This window comes from Sciurus carolinensis, chromosome 2, assembly GCF_902686445.1.
Source record: "Sciurus carolinensis chromosome 2, mSciCar1.2, whole genome shotgun sequence".
Taxonomy (NCBI): Eukaryota; Metazoa; Chordata; class Mammalia; order Rodentia; family Sciuridae; genus Sciurus; species Sciurus carolinensis.
Window position 1 is genome coordinate 78,012,325 of NC_062214.1, and position 18,680 is coordinate 78,031,004.

The 18,680-nt window shown below is 50.8% G+C and overlaps 1 protein-coding gene across 3 annotated transcripts in view; it reads left to right on the forward strand.

The window, feature by feature from the left end:
* Positions 1-2,767: 2,767 nt before the first annotated feature.
* Rasgrf1 (Ras protein specific guanine nucleotide releasing factor 1) overlaps positions 2,768-18,680 on the forward strand; it is a 111,892-nt gene continuing 95,979 nt past the window's right edge. The window contains exon 1 of one of the 3 annotated variants that reach the window (XM_047542043.1): positions 2,768-3,425. In XM_047542043.1, the coding sequence (XP_047397999.1) occupies positions 3,150-3,425 (276 nt within the window). In that variant the 5' untranslated portion in view covers positions 2,768-3,149. The remainder of the gene's footprint in view (positions 3,426-18,680) is intronic. The other 2 variants (XM_047542041.1, XM_047542042.1) reach the window with 2 other exon arrangements.

An 18,680-nucleotide genomic window follows, 5' to 3' on the forward strand; every position in this document is an offset into this window, starting at 1 on the left:
GCAACATTCCCAGCTCTTTTTATATTTTTATTTAGAGACAGGATTTCATTAAGTTACTTAGGGCCTCCGTAAGTGGCTGAGGCTGACTTTGAACTCACAATCCACCTGCCTCAGTCTCCTGAGCCACTGGGATTACAGGAGTGCGCCAACCATTATCTTCTTGGCCAACTCCCGTAAGGGCCTTCCAAGGGCCCTGAACTTTGGGTGGAATTGAGGCAAATGACTGCAGAGAGGCTCCCCCCAGGTTTCTGCCTTTGGACACTGGAGAGAAGTCAATATGCACTCAGCCCAGACTGAAGTAACTGAAGTGCCAGGCCACTGGCACCCTTCTCTCTCTAACACAGAGACTTTGAGCCAAGCTCAGCCTTTCAATGTGGCCTGGCCGACCAGGAATTCCCGTAACTCCAAGACTAGCAAAAGTGGGTCCCTCAGCCTCCTCAATGCTGGGAGCGGAGGGAGGAGGTTGTAAGGAGATTTTCTTGCCTCAAGCTTTAATCGTTCTCAACACTAGTTGCATGCTGCAATCTCCTGGGCAGCTTTTGAAAATATGATGCCAGGTCCCAGTTCACTGACCTGGGTATAGCCTGAATACAGATATTTGTTAAATCTCTCCAGGAATTCTAAAGTGCACAAGGGTTGAGACCTCTGGAGTGGGCACCTCTCATCAGAATCTCTTCCCCAGATACAGTGGTTTTCCTTCAGCTATACTAAAGGCTAGATGGAGAAGAAACTCCTTTGCTTTGTTTATCATTGTGAACCCAGTGGCCCAGCCAGTAGAACAAGATGTATGTGGATAAATGAAAGAGTGAATGAATGAATGAGTAAGTGAATCCCATCCTCTCCCATCTCCTGAGTGCCTGAAATCTTCCCAAGTGTGATCTGCAGACCTGTAGGTTTGCATCACCCAGTGGGCTTGTTAGAAATGCAGATTTTCAGATTCTGTCTGTAATCCACTGAATGAGAATCTGCATTTTTATATTCCCAGGTGATTCGTGTGCCCAACATTGGTTCTGCCATATACCTGTGCTTCTCCAACTTCACTGCATATTCAAATTGCTCCTGGAAGTGTATTACCCACGCATGAACCTGCAACCCAGGTTCAGACCCATGTACTGTAGGTCTGTGTATTACACCTGCCCATGTTCAGTCCCAACCTTGGCTCTGGTTCCCCTGGGAGACCTTTTCCCTGACCACCCTGTCCCTTCTTAAGATAAAAACTTACCAACCTGCAACCTATGGATCACTTGCTCAGTCCTACATTAGCCTCAGCCTGGTTCAATTCACACCTCTGCCTCTTCTTAACTGAGTGACCCTGAACAGGTCACTGGACCCCTCCATACTGTTGTTTCCCGTCTTAATAAATGGGCTGATTAGGGAAAGAGCATCTAAAGCGCTTAGATCCTTGTCTCTTCCCTTAATTTTTCTTGGCTCCTAACAGGCTTTTTAAAGCAGTTTAGATGAAAGGGGCCTAGATTAAGACCCTCAATACTGGAAATTCCGCTTCCGCCGAGTGCAAACAAGAAGGAAGGGCGATCACAGGGTAGGGTCCTTTTGGGAAAATTAAAACTGCTTGAAGAGGTTTAATCATCTGCCCTCTTTCTTTTCATTACTTGTTTAGAAAAATCAGCATCACCCAGGAACACAGGCCTGGGCCATTGTGCCCAAGACAGGGACAGCTCCATTCCTTCACAGCGAAGCCTATGGATTCTCTTTGAACTACCCAGGGCTACCTGATTGCCAAGCCCTTCTCTAGCGCTCCAGACCAGGATGTGTGTGTGTGTGTGTGTGTGTGTGTGTGTGTGTGTGTCTCAAGGGAAGAGCGCCCGCTGGTTCCGTACGGAAAATGGTGTCCTTCCTTTCTTCCTCCAAAGAGTTGCGCGGGGGCCCATCCCAGCTGCAAACTAGCCCGGCCTGGCGCCGCTGCGAGTCCAAGAGAGGCCGTTGCCCTCTGCGGCAGACCGTGGTGCGCGCTCCCTGATCTAGCACCCCGCTTGCCCGGCAGCCTGCGCGCTCTCCCGGTGCAGCATGCGGGCGCTGTGACGTTCTCGGATAAATGCCGTGTAACTGTGTAGGCGAATGGGAGCTAAAAATAAGAACGGAAAATCTATCATTAAGGTATCATTGCGCCAGCGCAGCTATTTGAAGGCTCCCATGGTCCCCGGCGCCTGCGTTTGAAGCCCGCCTTCAGGCTTTGGGGGGTATTTGCAGAAAACTCCCAGCAGCTACTTGCCAGCCAGACCTCAGGGCTCAGGGGGTGGCGCCGGTAATTATGGCAACGCTCAAATAAAACATACGCTCACCTTCCCCTTCCGCATCTCACCCCCTGTTGTCCTCAGGTCGCTGGAAAAGCCTCCTGGAATGAGGCTGGATGCTGAAATTTATCTGACCCGGCTGATTATGCAAAGACCAGGACAGAAGGCTCTATCATATCTGTTTCGCCATCCACCTTCCTCCATGCACCTTGGATTAGAAAAATAAGTACCGGGGAGAGCCTATGGAGGAGAAAATGACAACTGGGACTTAACCCTAGGTCTACAGTGCGCCGCGGCGAGGCGCAAAGACGCAAACTCCCGGGATGGCGAGCCTCCGGGGTTCCACTGGGTTAAACGAAAATTGATCTGATTTGCTTTTTAACACCCAAAGGGGAGAAGGGGAAACCAGGAGAGGGAGGGTAGTGTTTGTGTGAGTGCGTGTGCGCGTGTGTGTCCGTGGAGGAGGAGGAGGCTCCAAGGTGCAGCCTGCGCGTCGCTCTGCGCCTCGGCGGGGCTGTGTGCGTGTGTCCCTGTCCGCGCTGCTGAAACCGGCTCTTCGAGGGATCGGCGTCACATGACTCCGCCTGCCCCTCACCAGCTAGCAGATCGCCAGTCGCTCAGTTTGCCCGGAGCCGGGGGAGGGTCCGGCAGTTTCTCCCGCGCCTCCGGCTCTGCGAAGCGAAGAGATTCTACGGGGAATGATCCATCTAGATTGAAGAAGCCTCAGCTCGGCGCTAGGTCCCAGAGTGTAGATATTTGGGGGGAGGGGAGAGCGAGAGGGAACTAGAGAGCGAGCGAGAGCCTGAGAGAGGCAGCGCGGCGCGCACGGACTGGGGGTTGCAGGGTGCCTCGCGGAGAAGATGTAAGCGCGTGGGGTATCGCTGGCCTCCGAGCACCATGCAGAAAGGGATCCGGCTGAACGATGGCCACGTCGCGTCCCTGGGACTGCTGGCGCGCAAGGATGGCACGCGCAAAGGCTACCTGAGCAAGCGGAGTTCGGACAACACAAAATGGCAAACCAAGTGGTTCGCGCTGCTGCAGAACCTGCTCTTCTACTTCGAGAGCGACTCCAGCTCTCGGCCCTCGGGGCTCTACCTGCTGGAGGGCTGCGTCTGCGACCGCGCGCCCTCCCCCAAGCCGACGCTCTCCGCCAAGGAGCCGCTGGAGAAACAGGTGAGATGAGCGCCGCGTCCTGACCTCCCAGCGCCCTGTCCGCGGCCCCCTGGGTTCAGAGCCTCTACCAGCCATTGTGGTTGAACTTTGGCCCCTCTACTTTCCGCGCCCTGGGCGCTCTGGGTGCCTCAGTGGGAGGAAGGGTGCCCCTGCGGCGGGCAGAGGGGGCTGGGACTGCGGGCAGGGAGTAGATGTGGGCTGCGGCTGCTCTTCACCGGATGAGCGCTGTGGGAGGCGCGGTCAGAGGGGCCGAGACCTGGAGATACACAGAGGGAACTGGGATCCGAAGGACCAGACCGAAACATTAAATCTGGACCCAGGTTCTGCCAAAAATGGTGTCCCCGCCCCCATCCCCCAACCCTGATAGACCCGATCGTCTTTCCTAGACCCGGGAAGGTGTAATTCCCTGTGCTTGGGCATGGGGAGGGCGAGACAGAGGCATCCAAGTGCCAAGGGCCCCTGTCTCACTGCAGCTGAGGGACAAGAACAACCTGCGCTAGCTCCGCCGTGTTGGGGGTTTGCGAGGCTGCAGTGGTCAGTTAGGTGCGATCGAGCGATCGTGGGCTCCCAGCCTACCCCTGGCCAGAGCAACAAACCTAGGGGTTCCAAAGACAGCGCTAATGCGCCGGGGCTAGGGCCAGGGCTGCTGCGGAGGCAGCGGGACAAGTGGGCGCTTCTCTCCTCCCCGCCCCCTGCGCCGCCGCCGCAGTCGCCGCTATAGCGCTGCGCTCGCGTTTCCTGAGCTGCAAGGCTTAAGGGCCAGGCCTGGATCTGTCCGGGCCTGGGCCAAGAGGGGTGCATCATTGGCAGCCGCCAAGTGGGATCACTCAGCGCGAGAGAGGTTCTCTCCAAATGCATTTGTCCCCCCTGACTCTGGGAAGATAAAGTAAATGATAGTGGGGTCCTAAAATGTCACCACTGGAAGGGAATTGACATCCATGGAGCCCAACCAGCAGGTTATTGGGGGTCACTGAGGCCCAAAAAGAGAGATTCACTTATCCAGTGGCATAGCAGGAGTTGATACCACAGCAAGGTTTTGAGAAGACATTCAGATCAGATCGCAAAAACCATTGCTGCATGCAGACTGGTGGCAATTGAACTGGCTGAAATAGAAACCTTGTTTGAAGTCTCCCACCCAATTATCAGAACAGATCTCTGAACTCCATTTCTCTGGCACATCTCCCTTCTTAACCCTCAGCGCATGGGTGTTAGAAGATGGTTTCTGGGGACTGGGAAGTGTGGACAGGTATTTTTGAGGATGGGCCTCTGGGGATGTCAAGCCAGATGGCAAAACATGGAAAGAGCAGGCAGTTTCTTAAGCTCTAAACCCAAATAGAGCCTAGGAAAGGATTCACCTAGGAAAGAAACCCAGGCTGGGCCAGAGACTTGGCTCTCAGCCATTCTTAACTTGCCCCTCTCTGGCCAAAGTACAACTGCATCTACCAGTGACTTAGAGCCCCAGCCCCAACCAGGGCCTCCCTTCATGGTTCCATCCCCCTAGACCAGAGCCTGGAGCTGAGCTCCTGGGCTGGCAGGGAGGGAGAGGCAGGGTAGCTAAGTTGATGTGGGCTCACAGTATCTGTTGTCTCCCTGGACATGAAGAGAGCCAGACCTGAGACTGAACCTCAGCTCTATAATCTCCTGATTGTGTGATTTCAGTTAACAAACTAAAATTGTCTGAAACTATTTTCTAATCTGTCATCTATACAATGGAGATAGTATGGACCTTTCTGAGGTTTTGAGAATACTACATTAAATAATGTATATGAAAGGATGCTCACAATACATTTTAGTGGGATCTAAATAAATTTCAATTGAATCTGAATTATATCCATTTGGGCAGGGTTATTTAAGTCATTAGATGTTAAAGCTGAAAGGAATTTCAGAGATTGCATAGCCTACCCTTCCCGTTTTACAGACTAGGAAACTGAGGACAAAAAAGGGGAGGGAGTTACCCAACATCACAGATCAAATCTAGCAGGATCAGACCTAGAATTCACCCGATGTCTAAGAATTCCTAAAAATGAGACACTACATTGATTCCAGATCACCCAACTCTTTTTTGGTTTGGGTCTTGAATCATGCAGGCAGTGGATCATGGGAGGGACTGGAGTGCAAAACAGATTGACGATATGCACACGTGTTCAGAGCCCTTTCCCCAGAGCACTGCCAGACAGAAATCCTCAGGTGGGTTCCCAAGAGGAGCCCTCCCAGCACCAGGGAAGAGAGTAGGGCTGGGAGTAGCAGGTGGTAGTCCAGTGAGTTTTGTTAAAGACTCATGCTTCATCTCCTATGCTTATAACAGTGTTTTATTTGACATTTGACTCTAGAGAAAGTTTGACACGTGGGAAAGTAGATCCTGCTCCTTTGGCCCATACCTGTGTACAAAAATTCACAACTTTCCCCCCAAAATCTTTGAGTAAAATTGATGGCCCCAGCATAAGCTCCATGTTTCTCTGTGACTTGGGTGTCCCATGGCACAAGCTACAGAGTCGATGTGAGAGGCTCCAGGCCACCCTGTGACAGGTTTGAGCTCACAAGAATCCTTGAGTCAAAACCCACTGGGATTGCCGTGGAGTGTCTGGGGCTAATAGGTCTCAAAGAAACCATCAGTTTGACTGACTTAGCTAATATCTGGTGAAGACTTGCTTTTAGTAGGGCATCATTTTTACCCAAGTCCAAACAGACAGCTTCTTTCTTGAAGGACCAAGAATGGTCTGAGGCAGAGAGACCAAATCTTACCTGGGAACCTGCAAATGTCAGTGGCAGAGTCAGGGATGAAGCACATAGTAGATGCACAGGAAATATTGATTAAACTGGACTTGTGATGTATTCTATGCTAATTCCATATTTTATATCCTGAGAACTGGTTGGGTGCTGGGTCCTGTGCTGGGAGGCCTAAGAAGTTGATTGTCATGGGTCCTGGGCACCTGAGGAAGATAAATACAGATAAGAATGAGTACCTCAGCCTAAGACGGTACTCTGTTTCTGAGATTTGCAGGGTGCTCTGAGACAGGCACTGAGTACCAGCTCCATCCTAACCTAATGTCATCCCACCTGGCTGCACCCAGATTGTTCTGACTGCATCTGCCTGGGATCCCAGGTCTCATGAAGTCAGATTGGCACAGCCATGCCCTCCCCATTTCCCATGACAGCTACTGGCCTGGGCCCAGCTTGCTCAGTCCTGACCTCTTTTCCTTGCAACCTTGTAACCCATACACACCAAAGACCCGGGTCGTGTGGATTTAGCATTTGTGTTCAGCTTCCTTAGAGATTGGCTCTTGGTGTTCCATACTCTGCTGTAGAGTGGAATCATGCCACACTGTCTTTTCCAAGCTCCCTGAAATAATGGTTCTAGCCCCAATTTCTTTGTAGCAAAACCCAACCCAACCAACCCCAGCATTCCCCTCACTTCTCCCACCCAGATGGAGATCAAAGTGTGGACATCAGGTTCTTGCAGATTCACCTGGGACAGAGGGGACATGGCAAACAGCAACCAGGGTCTCAGAACCCGATGTGGACAGAGGCTCTGGAAATTGGGGTCCTCTTAGTACTTCTCATCCACCCATCCTCTCCTGGAGAAGAGATGAAGCCCTACTTGCTGTCCTCATCACTTATAGGACACTGTCCTACTTGGTCTGGCAAATCAGACCCACAGCAGCCTGGAAGGTATGACTATGCCCATTTTGCAGATGAGGAAACCATCTCCTTGGTGACTACCTGGGACAGCAGTGGCAGACCTGAGATTCATTTTCTGACTTTCTCACTCTGCAGTTGTGCTGGCCTCAGCACAGAGCATACCTCCCAGAGCTGGAAAACGCTCAAGTCCTATGCCAAAAGGAAATACGCAAACCCAAATGTAGAATAAGTTGCTCTAAAAGCAGCACCCCTCCGGACGTGGAAGACTGGGACACTGGCAAATGGTGGTGCCGACAGCTCAGTCTAGAGGGCTTGCACCTGTAGGAAGCCAGCAAGAGTGCCCACCATTCCAGCAGGCATGGGGCCCAGGATTAATTGTGTGGGGTACTCATCTCCCTACCCCATTCCCCAGGAGAAATGAGGTTGAAGAGGCTTCCCGATTGTGCCTTAAATGGGACAAAGACAGACCTGTTAACCAGCCCCCTGCTTAGTGACGGTGGGACAAAGTTCAGGAAATCAGCCTAAGCTAAACTCTCGCTGTCATTGATTCATGCAGTGCACAGCTTGGCTCTCTGTGCCAGGCCTGGGCTAGGTCCCCAGGCACAGAGAAGAGAACTTCATCCTCATCCTCCAAGCACCCATGATTGAGTGGGGTGCTCTCCTTCTAGGCTCAACCTACAGCAAGCTCCAAGTGCACGGAGCACTTCCTCCCAAAGAGCCTGAGACTGTCCCCCTCCCCTCCTTGGTTAGGAGTTCAGGGCGACCTGCTGTCCTGCTCCATTTATTGAAGAACTTCCTCTTATCCCACCTTGCCCAGTTCCAGTTCCCTTTTCAGGCAGCAAGCAGCCAGAGTGTTCTTTTGTTATTATTATCATCTTATCCTTTAAAAAAAATTTTGATTGACACATAATAACACATAATATTTGTACATATTTATGAGGTACAATGCGATGTTTTGATTCATGTATACATTGGGTGGTGATCAACTCAGGGTAATTAGCATATCCATCACCTTAAACTTTCATCATTTCTTTATGGTGAGTGCATTCAGATTCCTCTCTCCTGCCAACCACAAGCTGGAGAATCCCTTGAGATCCAACCTGCTGACCCCTCTGGTCCAACCCTGCCAATCCTCTGCTTCTTCCCCTCCCTCCTGTGTCCACAACTCCCTGAGGCCTTCCCTTCCTTCCCTTCCCTTCCCTTCCTTGCATCTCTGGCAGAAACTCTTCCCTCTGCCTGGAGTGATCTTCACTCTGCCTCCATGTCCTTCAGATGGCCAGCCCCTTCTTCTGCAGGACTTCTGCAGGTCTGAAAATCTCCTCCCGCCACCCCCGGAGCTGGTACAGCACCAGCACATCCCCAGCTTCCTGCATTGAGTTTGTGTATAGCCCTCTCTTCTTCATTCACAGCAGTGATGATGATGTCATAGCAATCCACAATGATGTCATGCACTCGAATGGCCCTTTCCCCAGTAGAACTAGGCTATGCATCAGGAAAGCATGAGGCAGTTGAGGCAAGAAGCACATCAGGGACTAATGTAACTGAGTCCAGGTGACAGGTGTGGAAACCCTGAAAGGAAGAAGGAACAGGGATTTAGGATAAAGACTTCATCAGGAGATGCTCACATGGAGAATTGGCAGGACCTCTGGTCCCACTGGATGAGATAGAGCAGATGTTGGGAACCCTGATGTCCACATTTTGCGTTAGGCCACCAGACAGGCACATTGTAGCAGAGAGGGAAAGGTCAGGGGAGGAGCTGGCTTGGGGCAGTGGGAGATGATGAGTTCCATCTTAGAAGGTCAAGTTGAGAAACTTGAGGGCAGATGTTATGAGGGTATTTAACAGAGTCAAATACAGCCCCATGAGGAAAGTAGCATATGTGCTGAGGGGGATGGACCAAATGAAAGGGCTTGTTCAGAGGCTTGGCAGGTGGCTGCCCTGTTGCCCAGAGGCCAGAGAATGAGGCCATGTGGCCACCAGGTGCCCGGCAAGGGACACACAAGCTGGCCCAGTTCAGAGTCAGTTGGGCAGAGCCTCACCTGGTCCCTTGGGGCCTGCCTGCCTTCCACTCTTGGCCGTGAGCCCCTGCTTCCTCTTCTCCAAGAGCAGCCAGTGTTGCGAAGGCGAACTTCCTGGCTCATCCACACTCGATTTCAGTGTCTCAACCCTGGCAGGCAGGTACTGTGGCTCCCACTTCACAGGGGAGGACAGAGAGCACAGAGGCTTTGCCAAAGTGGCATCAAGAGTAGGGTTTGAAATTCTCTCCCTCCTTGTTGCTGTGGACAGGTTGTCTAATTCCCCTGATCTGTGAGTTTCCTGCCTCCATCAGAGAAGCCCCATTTTTAACTGTTTATTTACTAGTTTCCCACCTAAGAACTCATTTTTTATTAATGATTTTTAAAAGCATTAATAACTTCATCAGCATTATTACTAAATGCTCTTCAGTTCTGACATGTTATGAATGCAGATTTAAATGTATTTAATTTTATAGTAGAATGCTTCAAAACATAAGACCAAAAATACTGAATAATAACAATAGGTGCTATTAATTAAGCCCTTCCCATGTGCCGGGCACCAGAGTGCATGTTTGACATACAGCTGCTCCCTTAATTATTCCAACAGCCCCATCAAGTTAGCACTGTGACCCCATTTGCAAAATGACAAAATTGATAGATGTTGGATAATTTGTTCAAAGTTAGAGAGGAAATATGTGGAGAAGTTCGCACCCAAGTCTGCCCAATCCTAGAATCCGTGCTCTTCAACCACAAAGACAGCGTAAAGATTGCTGGGGAGCTAGCTCTTACCATCCTCTGCCAGGATAGATGGAGAAAAAAAGAATTAACAGCAAGTGAAAATATGTCAGATCCACTCCTGGGACTTGTGAAGGCGGCTTTTGTTTCTGCTTGGGTGGAAATCTTGCAACTCTGAATCCTATGATCAAGGGGAAACACTCCAAGGCAGCCATCCACACCCCACAGTCCGGTTTCCCTGGAATCCGTGGGAGCTTGGAGCTGTTGCCCGCGTAGACCAGCCAAGAACAGAACTCAGCCCCCTGATGTTTATGCAGGAGCACTGGTGACGTGTGGACTTGACAGGGGCCCAGAACTCTGCCAACGCCCAAATGCTTCCGTGAGGGCGACTGTCGTGCAGGGAGCAGCTGGGAGCACCTCCACACCCCATCCCCCACTCAGAGAGGAATGCGCAGCCTCCATCTCCAACCCCAGCCCCTTCACTGAGGAATTCCTCTGCCTCTGACGATGAAGCAGCATGAGGGATTTCTAGCTGTGGGTTTCCGGTCCCCCAGTTGTGGATCCTGGCTCTGTCACCTCTGGTTTTAGGAAGGTTTTCAAGTTCTCTGAGTCTCAGTTTCCCCATCTCTGTGTTAAACTGGGTTCTGTGTGAGAAGCAGCACATTGTCGCAGTTAGAGCTTCAGCTTTTGCCTTTATGATGGCAAGACTTTTCCTCAAAGAAGCAATGGCCCAGGTTGCCGGGGTCTCTGGCAGGTGTGAAGCAAGTCAACACCAAGTCCTGACCCTGAATATAAAGATAGGATGGAAATCTTAGCTCAGAGAACCTGTGAGTTCCTGAAAAAGTCAGAGCAAGCCATGCCTCTAAAAACAGGAAAGATGATTGCTGCAGGGGATTTCGACATTCCTAGCAGCCACCAACCCTATCCTTTTACCTCCCAAATAGCTGTCTGATCCATCCACTCCTGTCCCTCTCTTCCTGCACCCTAGTTTAGGATGCCATCATCTGTCATCTGCTCTTACACAGTAGCCTCCTCTGTGGTGTACTGGTCAGGGCAAGCTGGGTTACACTACAGTAACAACCAGCCCCAGATCTCCATGAACACAACTAAGATAGGTTACTTGCTCATGATTTATCTCCAGTGCAGGTTGGCAGGAGGGGTATGCGTATGGTGACTGCTCAGGGGCCCAGGTTGGTGGAGGCTACCTCCCAACACCAGCCCCCACAGTCACCTCAGTTGCAGGGAGGGAATTTTGTCAGATCTCTTTTTCACTTTTAAAGCTTCTACCAGAAGGGATTTACTGTGAGCACAGTTCACTGGACAAGGCTTATATCCGAGGAGAGTAGACCTACCATGTGCTTGAAGAGTAGAGCACCAGGAATCCCAAGAGCACACTTAGCATCTGCCATCTCCTGCTATGTCCTCCCAATTCACTGTCCTCTCTGCAATCAGAACACTCTTCCTAAAGCACAGAGCTGATCATCACGCACACAGCAGCTGGAGAGAAAGGCGAAGGAGCCCTCGTGATGGTTACTGAGGAGGCAGAGAATGTGCAGAGTTAACTGTGCTCACGCTTCAAGGGACAGGATCCTTGCCAGGCCTGCTTTCCTTTCATTAAGCTCAGGGACTCTGTCATCCTTGACCAAGTGCCACAGAAGCATTTTGGCCACTGGGCTTCCCCGGAATTAACAAGGAAGGGGGTTTTAAGGCTGGGTTGTCTTCCTGAGATTGTTAACACTCCATTGGTAGCGTTTGCTCAACAGAGATTGACTAGTACCTCCCAGGAGCCAGGCGCTGGGAGGATAGGGGCAAGGGCTCCCTGGAGGAGCTCACCATCCAGTGAGGGGCAGGTGGGAGACAGATACGGGCAGGGCAGTGCAATCGCAGCTGCAGCAAAGGAAAGCACAGGGTGGGGGCAGGGGAGACTATGGGAGTCCAGTCAGGGCACTTCCCCAGGCTGGAGAGATCAGGAAGGCTCCATGAAGAAAGGGACATGCCCTACAGGTAGGAGGGAGGCCACAACCACCGCAAAGCCTGTGTGCCATTCTGCATTCTGTGTGGGGAGTCGCCAGGGCTTTGAGCAGAGGGGGGCACTACTCCCATCTCTGTTAGGAAGGTTCCTAGCAGTGAGAGGTGAGAGGGAATGGGAGAAAAACCCACCAGGAGGCAGGAGGCCCGTCAAGCAGAGGCTGCAGAACCAAGTAGTGACAGAGGCCTGAATTTGGGGAGCACCAAAGGCCCCCCTGTCACTCTCATCCCAAGTCTTGTGAATGCACCTTTGAATCCTCGGCTTTGGCACTGTGCTGAGCCACTAAAACCATCCACCCGGGGGCCTGGAGGCTGTGCCCCAGGTGCTCTGGGGCCACCCACAGCCTGGGTTTGGGCAATGGTGGGGAGTGTCAAGAGCCTATCCTGTGGGAAGACGTTGCCTCCACAGCTTCTTAGCCGGCCATGCACTGTTTGAGGTTGCAAAGTCCATCTGGTTAGCCTTTCCAACAATAGCAGAGAAACCCTGCAGTTAGTGCAGTTCCACTCAGGAAAGACATAATCTTCACTGGGCAGAGGAAACTCAGATCAGTGGAGTCCCCTCTCCCCACCTATAGCTGCGGAGGGTCTGTTTAGTGCTCTGGCTGCTAAATGTCAGACTCAGAACTTGAACCAGACCTCCCTGTTCTAAGTTGATTGGTCAGTGGACTTTCAGGCTGATTGTTAAATTAAGCAATTTTTACTTTAAAGACTAGATCTTATTAATCCCGCAGGGCTAATGCAGTTTCTTTCCTTTGGAAAATGAGATAATTATTTTCCAAAAGATACCTCCTAGTTGAACTTTGATTTTCTTCAAATTGGAAAATCCAATTCAGATCTTAAAATCAAAGCCTTTCAAAACTGGCTTTAAAAGACTGAATGGATGAATTTTTAAGCAACCTTAGCTGGTATTCCAAAAATCCATCTAGAAATGCAGAGAAGCCCAGCCTAGACTAACTTTGCCTGTCAGACTACACAGTGAAATATAACCAACTTTGTCTAAATACCTTCCTGGGCTCTTATGCAGACTAACGTAGTGAAATCGTTTGGAAGAAGCTGGTCACCTGCAGTTCCTCAGCCTGCCCAGTGCCCCCTTGCCTGAACCCACTATTGCCTTTCCATCCCCTTTCCTCCCTGAATAGGCCTTCCCTGCCCTCAGCTATACCGGTTGACACCTGGGCTCCCTTCACCTCTGGTCAGAGCCACAGGCAGTGGGAACTGGCAGAGGAAGAGTGGGTAGAGTTTCAGGAGGAGAGCAAGTACTATAAGGACACAGGTGAGGACAGGTGAGTTAATACATCTGAGAGCTTCCTGGTGGCCAGGGCAAAGAGGAAAACAGACTAGTTAGACTCTCACTGCCTCATGGGTGAAGTGAGCAAGAGTACTTATATCCTAGGGGCTTGCATGAGAAGGACCCGCAGGGAAATGATGCTGACCTTGAGGACAGAGCTCCTGCAAATGCAGGGGCCCGCCCCCATCCACTGTTCCTGCTGGATCTCAGGGCATGCTGAGCATACTCAGTGAAGACTAGTAAAACGCAGGAGGCTAGATTGATGGGGTCTGAATGAAGAGTGTCCTGGTGACCAGATAGTGCAGGGTGCAGCTTGAAGGCTGGGGAATGGACAGGAGTGTGAGAAGCTGTGAGAGTGGCCAGAAGATGCTCCGGATCCATCACTCACTCAAATAGCCAGTGCCTCCATTTATTTTAAATTTTAGAATTCAAGGTACATTCCCATGACTCAATATTCAAATGACCTGAGAAAGTGTACAGTGACAATGCTCCTTCCCACCTACCCTCATTAGGTAGTCATCATTACCTGTTTCTTGTGCATTCTCCGGGAGAGCATATATATGCAAATATATGCCCATATATATGCATGTGTACATAATTGTTATACAAATTGTGATATACAATAAACACTATTCTACACCTTGTTTTTCTTATTGTATGGTGGAGATTATTATGAGTATAACATGATCGTCCTCATTCCTTTTTGCAGTTGCATAGTATTCCATTGTGTGACTGTGCTATAGTTTCTTAGAAATCTCCTCTTGAGGGATATTTGGATAATTTAAAGTCTTTTGATGTTTTAAACTTAGCTGTGATTAATAAACACTTTTTTGCATAGGTCATTCCTAACCAGGTTGTTGGCAGAAACTGAAGAGCAGACACATTCAGCTTCATTCAGCAAATATATGGAAAGGTGTTTGGTAGGAAGGTGAAGGGCAGCCTGCCTGGGGTACAGTGATACGTTGAAAGATGTTTATGCAGGACCAGCCAAGTATGATAGCCACCAGGACCCACTCCATCGGTGGCCATGGGTTCCAGGGCACGAAGTCATACACTATACACTAAAGCAGACCATTGGGTGCACAGACCTTGGGTCCCACAGGGCCTGCTTGGAGGCTGCCTGAAGGGAGAGGCAGTCACAGGGCTTTTAAGCTCTGACATTGCAGTTACATCCCAGGTCCTCTCCACTCCCAGTGGACCAGGCAGGGAGGGTAGTGGAGCACACAGGATGGCATGTGGGAGGCCGCTCCCTAGTAGCAGGCCTCCATCCTCATGGCTCAGACCCCATAAGAGACCAGGGATCTGGCAGGGTCCCAGGGCAGGCACTCAGCTTGGGGACAAAGCAGGGGTCTTGGTGCAGCAAGCAAGGCCCTGGAAGACTCAGACTTGAGAACTTAGGGGCAGAGGTTAGACAGAAAGAAGTCCACTAGGAGCTGGGAAGAAGGTCCTGAGAGGGCTCCTGACCCCACGTGAGGACTCATCAGGTGAGACAGGGGTGAGTGGCAGGGCAGGTGGGTCCTTCCTGGATTGGTGTGGGAGCACCAGTGAACCCAGAAAACTGATACTGCCATCAAGTATGCCCTTTAGGAAACCCTACTCCCAGAGAGATCCCCATGGTGTTCCAAGTGGCAGGTGGGTGCAGCCAGACAGGGCAAGTGAGCACCGATGAGCCTGCACTGCATTGCAGAGGCTGCGGGAGTGGCCAGAAGATGCTCCCAGGACAGCCTGCAAGGCCAGGGGACAGGTGACTCTCCTGGGAGGTGGAGAGGGAGCTGGAGTCCATGGCGGGGTTCCTGGATGGATGTCCCCTTCTGAAGGAGGGAAAATGAGGGTGAACTCCAGGCCGAGACACACACACACACACACACACACACACACACACACACACACCAGGTTCCCTGTAGCACAGCTGCTGTCTGCACTGGGACATCAAGCAGCATCTGGCAGAGCAGACTGACTGAAGCCAGGACCAGCTGGGACCTCAGCCCAAAGTTAACCAGGAAGGAAGAAGCCAGGACCTGGTCAGGGAGAGGCTGGCCCTACCTGACCAGGGCAATGGAGTGGGTTTGCCCCAAAGCCATGACATTCATCCTTAGCCAGGCCCAGCCTACCCCTCCTCCTGGAGAATGCTATGAGCAGAGCCCCAAACTGTGGGTCTGAATTTCCCAAAGGCGGGATGAATAGGAGATAGCAACAGAAAGAGCAGGGAGACTGGATGGACTGGATGGACTGTTTACTGGCCCAGGCAGGAGACAATGTGTGGCAGCGAGGCTGGGGGAAGACACAGAGTTCAGAGGGTTTACAGAACAGATGGAGCCGGGAGCAGGGCCCACGCCTGTAATCCCAGCCACTCCAGAGGTTGAAACAGGAGGATTGCACATTCAAAGCCAGCCTCAACCATTTAGTGAGATCCTGTCTCAAGATTAAAAACAAAAATAAAAATCTCAGTGGTAGAGTGCCCCTGGGTTCAATCCTCAGTCCACAATAAATAAATAAATACAAAGAAAGGAAGAAAAGCTCACCCCTGCCCCCATTCCAGCTTAGTCCACTGCCCATGCCTGAGGAACAAATTCATGCCATCTACTTTGTGGTTATGCTATTAACTATTAATGAGCCAATTAATAATCTGGACTCACGCATTTGGCAACCCATTCATCAAATAAGGGCTGCTGTGTGCAGGCCAAGGCCTGGTACCAGGCTTCAGAGGTATTTCTTAGTCAGAAATCATTTCTTTGAAAGGAACATGAGCCCACTCAAAGCGACCTAAGCAAAATACTGACCACAGTAATTAATGGAATCCAAACAGACAAAGAACCCTCCTGCTCCACCTGAGACCCATCCCTCCAGCGGCATTGTCTCCCCTCTGCATGTTCTCTGAGACCCTCTGCTTCCTTCTTGTCTGCCTCACACTTAGAGTTCAGCACTCACAGCTACTGGGGCTGATCTCTCCATGTCACTGCTCCTGAATCCAGGAGCCCCTGGCTGGGTGACCCCTGGACATGTTTTCACAGCTCCAGGTAGCCAGTCCATCCAGTCTCCAGGTATCTCTGTCTGTGGGTCTCTGAGAGGGTGAGAGGGGCAGGAGGAGAAGTACTTGTGTTTCTGGTGCCAAACAATGCTCCTCCCTCAGGGGCTCTGGGCACCAGGTGACATCAGAACCAGCTGGGGGTTTTGAGAAATATCAGTGTCCTGCTGCCCACTCTGCTTTCATGGTCTGAGGAGGCCCTCAAGCATCAGTATTTCTTTAAGTTCTCAGATATCACTGATGTGCAGGCAATGCAGACACTCCACTGCAGAAGCAAAGACACTTAGAAAGTTGAGGTTGAGGATGACCTTGATGGGAATGGACAGGGCTGCAGGATCCCGTGGCAGCCTGCCTAAGCCATGCTGAGGGACATAAGCTAAGGGCTGGTCAGGAGGAGCACCTGTGCCCTCCTGGAAGCACTCGCCCTATGGTGTGCATGTTGTCATTCAAGCCAGAAGACGAACTGGCTTTTCCTGGGGGCTGAATACATCATGGTCAACTTAGTGAATGATCAGTCACTCAGAAAAAGATATGAAAAGTTTAATTCTCACTACTAATACCACTAGTGTAGAGTTGGTCAAGACAGGTGTTACAGTCCTGCGTATTGGGCAGTGAGGAAGCTGGGACTCTGGGAGATGAAAGTTTCTTTGATATTGGCACCAGGGACTTCAGAAACCCAGGCTTATCCTGAGACGGGAGGTGAAGCAGATGCAGCCCAGACTGACTTAGAGTGGGGAGGAGATACCGGAGGTGCAGGTGGAGAGGAAATGGACAGGAACCAAGACACAAAAAGAGACAGAGACAGAGAGCCATGGAAAGAGCAGAGGGGTGGACATGATACTTTTCCAGGCTCAAAGAACCACGAGGTGGGTTCTATCTAGAATGTTAGCTCATCCAAGCCAGAGACAGCCTTGCTCCTATAGAGGGGAGATGGCCTTGCCCTGGGGCCCCAAAGTCACCACTGAAGACAGGGAGTCCATCTCAAGTGTGTCAGCCTTCCCTCCAGGGCAGGACCCAGCATGAGCTTCCTGGAGAGAGTACCAGCAGAGGATGAGAGGGGTTCTGAGCACCCTGAGGAGGGCACACCCTGACTTCCACATGCTCCTGGGCAGCCACCAGGAACTCATGAGATGGGCATTTCAGACCCTCCACAACTTTACAACTGGTTTTTTTGGTTTTTTTCTTGTTTTTTTGTTTTGTTTTTTGTTTTGTTTTTATTGCCCCAAGCTTTGCCCAAAATATCTAGAATGATTTAAGGCCTTGCAGATTTTTACCCTAAGCCCACAGCAGAGTATACCAGCCAAGAAGTCACCTGTGGTTTGAATTAGGCTCCTCTCTCCTGTTCATCCAAGGTTGCCAAGAAGAATATAATCCATATATTAATAAAATAGGAAGTATAGTGAACATGCAGGGGCGCTCGCTAGCTGCTAGGCGCTGGCGTTTTCTCAGTCAGCCCTCACAGCCGTAGCTGTCATGAGAGGAAGGGGCTCTTCTTTGCTCATTTTGGATGAAGAAACTGAAAGCCATCAAGCTATGTGCCCACAGTCACCCAGCTAACAAGTGGCACCAACAATAGTTCTCAAATAACACAGTGCCGATGCCTTTCATTTGCTGTCAACTAAAACAGAAAGATGAACCTCCCCCTCTTCCCTCCTCCCCCAATGACTAAGCCCACCTCTTTATTTCAATAGGAAATAAAATTCCTCCAAATAGAGACTCCCCCCTTTTTTTCCAGCACCACATATAAATCAGGACTGAAGTAGAGCAGCCAGGGCAGCTCCCGGGGTTGGGGCTAGGTGGGGTGTGGTATCCTTGGCCCAAACTGGGTTATGAAACTGGATCGTTCCAACCACAAGCCTTCTGGGAGGTCTCCGTTCCAAAGTTCCAAAAAATCAAACAGTCTATCTGAAGCTGTCACAGACCCAGCCTCACGCCTATGGAAGATCAGAAACAGTTAAACAGAACCAAACGTGAGCTAGAAGTAAGCAGAAACAGGTGGCTGGGGCATTGCTCCAGCCAGGGACCAGGCGGAGCGTCCTGTGATGTGGGGAGGTAGCTTCCACAGCCTTCAGGGTGTCTGTGCCAACCCCTGCTGGGGAGTCTTCCTTCTGGAGTAATTGGAGGACTCTAGGTGGTCATATATGTGGATTTTTACTGTAAAAGTCTTATAACATTGGTCACAGCTCAAGATCTTCACCATAAATGTTAGCAGGAGGAGGGGAGGGAGTGAGGACCAGAGGCCTTGAGGGTCCAGTAAGAGGCAATAGAAAGTCCCTCCTCTGTCCCATAACCCCCCAGTTCTAGCTCTTCCCTTACCTTTAAAACCCCAAGACATCCATAACCTTTGCCGTTCTCACACCATCACAAAAATGTCCCTTTTCTCTCACTGTAACTAACAGAATTTGCTTCCCCTGGAGAAGTTTGCCCAATTCTTCCGTTCTGTGCAGGAAATAGGTCGGCACAGAGAGTATTCTGTCACCCCCAGGCTCTGGGTTACTTGAGGTGATTCTACATTGGTACTGAAA